This window comes from Sinohyriopsis cumingii, chromosome 17, assembly GCF_028554795.1.
Source record: "Sinohyriopsis cumingii isolate HCF-2022 chromosome 17, ASM2855479v2, whole genome shotgun sequence".
In the NCBI taxonomy this organism is placed as follows: Eukaryota; Metazoa; Mollusca; class Bivalvia; order Unionida; family Unionidae; genus Sinohyriopsis; species Sinohyriopsis cumingii.
Window position 1 is genome coordinate 42,191,720 of NC_142977.1, and position 5,394 is coordinate 42,197,113.

Below are 5,394 nucleotides of genomic sequence, written 5' to 3' on the forward strand. Positions count from 1 at the left end.
CCCAGCAACAAATAGGGTATTATTCGTTAGACTATGTTCAAAACACTTAATAAAAATGGCACTAGCAGCTGCCTCGCTTTGCGCTCAGCATTAAGAGGTTCGTGTTAGGCCTGGTCGACCTGGTATCAGGATAACGTGTCTGGTGGAACATAATGCTACAAGTGCATGTGGCAACGATGTCTCAGTGCTAGACATCACTGAATAATGCCAAGCTGCAGGAGAAATCGTTACACTTGTTAAAACGTTGTCAACAATCAAACACACACACAAACACATCATTCACATGGTCGTTTCAAATGATTAACTCAAATGACATCAATAATATAAAACAGGCTCTTGGTATGCTCCTACACATGCTATATAATGCAGAAGATTATAAAGTAGATTGCAGAATATCATATATTCCTAAGGCGTCAGGGAATGATTTTGGAATGCATGATTTTGATGAATTAGGAAATACCATCTTTTCAACCAGTTTTGAAAAACAGGTATAAGCGAATTTTATCAGACGTTTCTGTAAATACAAAAAAAATTAAAGATAAGTCTGCAGAAACAAACACAAATGTTGGATCAAAGCTGTATACCGATTAGAGAACGCATATGATGAGCAAAACATGTTTGAGATATGGCAAATTCGATACCTGAAATGCTCATAAAGTTATCACATCTGGAATGGTTCAAGTATTTCAAAAGCCTACTGAATCCATCAAATGGCGAATTAGACACAAATATTGTAGCTTATGTTAGACATATTATGATAATAATTTATTTGGTACAGACAATGACAATGACGATGACACAAATGCGATGCTCAGTTCAGAAATATGAGAAGGACGTATTGAATTAGCTGGGTTATTGTTGATGTCAACCTGGGCTAGCCTGTGATTTTCCAACTCAAACTGGATATCTTAAAACTTCCAACGTGTAAATCAACCAAGTTGTTTTGAAACAGCCAGACCCCGTCGCGAAACATCGGCCGACATCGTTGAATAAGACACAGGATGCAAAAGCCACACACACGATATGACAACTACCAAGCTGATTAACTTCGTGCATTAAAATTAAATTCATATTAACCAAGGTAACAAGATCACAGTTATGTCTTAACCTTAGTCTTTTATCACCAACATTTCGTATCAACAAAGACGTTTATGTTGTTGCAGATAGTTATATTCACACCTACAGTGTCAACATTATTGTCCTCGGAAATGAATAACAGTTTGAAGTCTTGAACGTCTATCTGGATTGGTGCTTATCCGTCTTAGGCGTTTGTGTCTGAGATGTATCATTACATATGCCTAATGGATTTTGAACGTGGTGGTGAGATTTGCTTAACTTGTTGATATGATGTTGGACTGGTTGACAATTTATGATAACATTAATATTTTACGACAGTTCAGATAGGATTCTTTGAAAAGCACATGGTCATCTAGCAGTGTATTCACAAAGGCAGCAAATGTATGTGTTCGGTTAGGAAATATTCCAATCAAGTGTTTGGAAAAGTAAAGCGACGTTCTTGTAGTGTGTGATATCGTGATCGTTGGTTCAAATAATGTCAACAGTTTCACATGAATTTGGAAGTACTTGAGTTAAATATTGATCACAGTCGCCAATGTTACTTAAATTTTCTTACATCTAGCATTAGTACTCAAGTTAAATTTTGATAATACAGTGTGATACGAAATTTTAAATTTGCGTGAATAGCTTGAAAGAGTATTGTTTGTTTAGTTGCCCATACTACAGCAGCTCGTAATGCAATTCACCAAGACTGAAACGAGAAATGATATTTTGAAACGTGTTTGAAGTGTAATTAAAAATACTGAGTATTCATGTATTCTGATCGCTAGCATATCGATAATCAATTATTGTATTTCATCTATGTAGGAAGGAAGGGGGTCTGGAGTGATGTTAGGTTTAAAATAAAGCATTCCTGAGGATCATTTTGATAATTTGCCAATTAGATAAGTTGATCACAGTAATTGATTCTTGTCCTACATTAATAAAGCAACCTTATAGTCATCCACTGAACTAAAGGGTTTGACAAAATAGACAATAGTCATACTTACCATGATGTCAATAACTTTCAACCACTTATTTCATCGGAATCCTCAAAATGCATTAAGGAGATGCATCATACGTTGAAACATAATGAATTAGGCTATCTGAATGATTTTGATTCATCAGTCAGTTTTCGTTTTCGTGTCACATAGTAATTACTTAATAGTATATATCTTTATAGGTGAGACATCTACAAGTATTTCCTATGCAAAACAACTTACTTAATCAATTATTTCCAGACTTAGATGTCTTAAAACATAAAAAGTAACACGTGTTTTCGGTCAATATACTATTTTAATGGGAAGAATTCAAAGAATTATCTAGTCTCAGTTTTAAATGACACATTTTGTTTCCCTAAGTTCTGTTCATTCTTGTATCTTTGATTTAAAAAAAGAATATATAAGAATATACATTAAATGTGGTTTTCTCTTTTATTCCTGAGGACACGTTGATGATTTTGGTGAAATGTAGACATCGACAGGAGATTTTTCGTGAAAGGTATACATCAATGTCTGAAATTGAAAAATTAATAAACACATATACAACATCTTTTTGATACAAGAGATCATTTCCTATGAAAACATGTTTAACCATCATTACTTTGAAAAACATTTCATGATATTTTGCAGATGTCCCGAATGAAGAAACATAGGGGAATTCAGAAACTAGAAAATGGTTTTCCACCTGGCGACCAGGTTAATTTGTAAAACTAATGTTTCGGGTGATTTTCACATATGATTAGCACGATTTAAAACAAACAGAAAAATATATGAGCACCTGCTCTAGAGGGTACATTTTGTCAATGTATCAGTGTCAGGTGATTGCATAAATTATTGTGCAAGGCAGCAAACCTATTGAACCTAAAATAATTTGATATATCCAGTTTATAACACGGTGCATATTTACCATTTAGGACCCATGCATTAGTAGGTGTGTGAAGTTTGTATATAACGTAACATTCTTAATTGATCGTAACATATTTGCTGTAGTTAATACGTTTGCTGTATTCCCTTTATCTCCTCCTCCCAAATGGTCCAGACTGTTTCTAAAACATGGATATATGGATTGCTATATTATTTTCCTAACATTCCTTGATTTTATGGAACTCAGTATAACTTTTAGTTCTACAAATTCCGCGTTATGTTCCTGTCAGCTCATATCAAGTACTATCGGAAATCGTTCATTGGATGAATTGAACTATTATCATATGCTGTAAATGATTGTCCCATAATTTCATTACTTAAGTGCATATACCTTAATAAAGCAGTTTAATTACAATTATACTTAACACCATGGGAATAACTTTTTTTCTCTCCAGACAACCCTTGATAGATTTGGATTTGGACTTGATGTCAACAAAGCGAGTTATTCTTTAAACATAAAATCCAACGTCGCTATGAATAGAGAAAGGACTTATACTGTCAAACAATTACCAATTTACATTCTTCTTTCCAATACTAAGTCATTAAAATTAAAATGTATTAATTAATTTTCCACACACACACACACACACACACACACACACATATATATATATATATATATATATATATATATATATATATATATATATATATATATATATATATATATATATATATCACGGACTAACATGTACATTATAATTATTTTATTATTAATTGCACTTAGAGCTACATTATTCTCCCCTTTTAACGTGAAGGAATCCTAACACACTGCCTAGCGTACACGCTTAGGAGTGCTATCAAAGCATATTGTATAATCGACATTACTTAGAAAATGCCCAATGAATGGAATGTACAGTATTATGCTCAATGATACCATTTTTCGCAAGGTAAGAATGAGATTGTAGTAACATTCACTTGATAATCTCAATATTTCAGTGTATAATACAATTTTCTCAACGGATTTCTTTACTTTGCATACTCTTTGTAAATTGTGAGGATTCAAAGTCATGGATATTCTCAAATTATTCCATACATTTTACTAGAAACATAACTTTGTGTAATATACAGATGACGTGGAGCAAGTCTGTCGTAATTTACATACATACACACACACACACATACATACATATATACATACATACATACATACATACATACATACATACATACATACATGCAAGGAGACACAACATAAATTTTAAAATTATACCTTTGGTACCATGGTGTCCCCTTGACAGAAATGGAATATACTAGACTCCTTGAGTTTCTGTTTAAATTGATCTCTGTTGTGTTGAGTGGTCCAGTTGTAGGCTGATAACAGGGGCCAGAGACGGTTCTGATCATTTGATATGCTGTCGTAGGTTGGACTACTAACGCATTGCTTGAGTGCAACTTTGGGGTAGTAGAGTAGAAAGCTCAAACACATTTCATCTCGGGTCGATAGTCCTCCCTATAAAGAATGATAATGCATTATTCCCGTGGTTGGTCAGAAGACCTTTTATCATTTCGGGTGTTCATGTGATATTAGTGAATCTCACGATGCGCTAAAACTCTGACATCGCACAATCTCAAGAAATAATGCAGTTCTCAAAATCAAACTACGTGACTGGTTATGGTTTTATTATATTCATTTAACCGAAAGATATTTATTGTAATTAAGTATCGGCGCTGCTTTTCACTGAGGAAGAATACTACTATTACGCCATGCCAAATACATTGAGCTGATGTACAATCCTCGTTTTTGTGTGGATACACAGATGTGTTTACGTTTGATTTACTTGATATCAGTGTCAATATTCTGAATATCTGATTGCTTTAGAGAATTGGTCTACAGTGATTTTGCAAGTCACTAGTTTTGTACAGCGATGACGTTCACTGATTTCACTGTTCAAAGTAGATGTCAACGCTGATGGTCTGCAATCGTCATGTTTCAACCGTTGGCTAGCTCAGGATGCTTTTGAAGGTTGATGAAAAGAATGCTGAACTTGCGTTACTTTAAGAAAACATCTTTTGTTTGTTCTAACTAATGCAAACTACTGTATACCTGGGTTGAGTAAGGTCGATGTCACAAACTAGTTTCAGTTATTTGAACTTGATCTACGGAATAAACGGACATAGTCGATACTGATGTATATACCCGAATGTCAGAAACTAAAACATTTAGACTATTTATCGTTCAAAGGTGGACGACAAAGAAAACTGTTTGATAATCCATTCAGACATAGGAAAGAAGAATCCTGTACGTTTCATCATTGAATCTGCAACTTTAACTAGTATTTAATAATCACTATACGTTCAATCATTGAATCTGCATATGAAAAAGGAGAATCCATTCTAAACATAAACAAGGAAAACCACCTTAAATAAAACGAAAGACAACGTGGTATATTCCATAGATTAACATATCTAT

The 5,394-nt window shown here is 33.7% G+C and overlaps 1 protein-coding gene across 1 annotated transcript in view; it reads right to left on the reverse strand.

The window, feature by feature from the left end:
- Window positions 1-2,433: 2,433 nt before the first annotated feature.
- Window positions 2,434-5,394, reverse strand: part of LOC149778503 (DBH-like monooxygenase protein 1) — a 17,716-nt gene continuing 14,755 nt past the window's right edge. The window contains exons 10-11 of the mRNA XM_089938486.1: window positions 4,195-4,434; window positions 2,434-2,570 (exon numbers count right to left, since the gene is read on the reverse strand). Coding sequence (XP_089794612.1) covers window positions 2,490-2,570; window positions 4,195-4,434 — 321 coding nt within the window. The 3' untranslated portion in view covers window positions 2,434-2,489. The remainder of the gene's footprint in view (window positions 2,571-4,194; window positions 4,435-5,394) is intronic.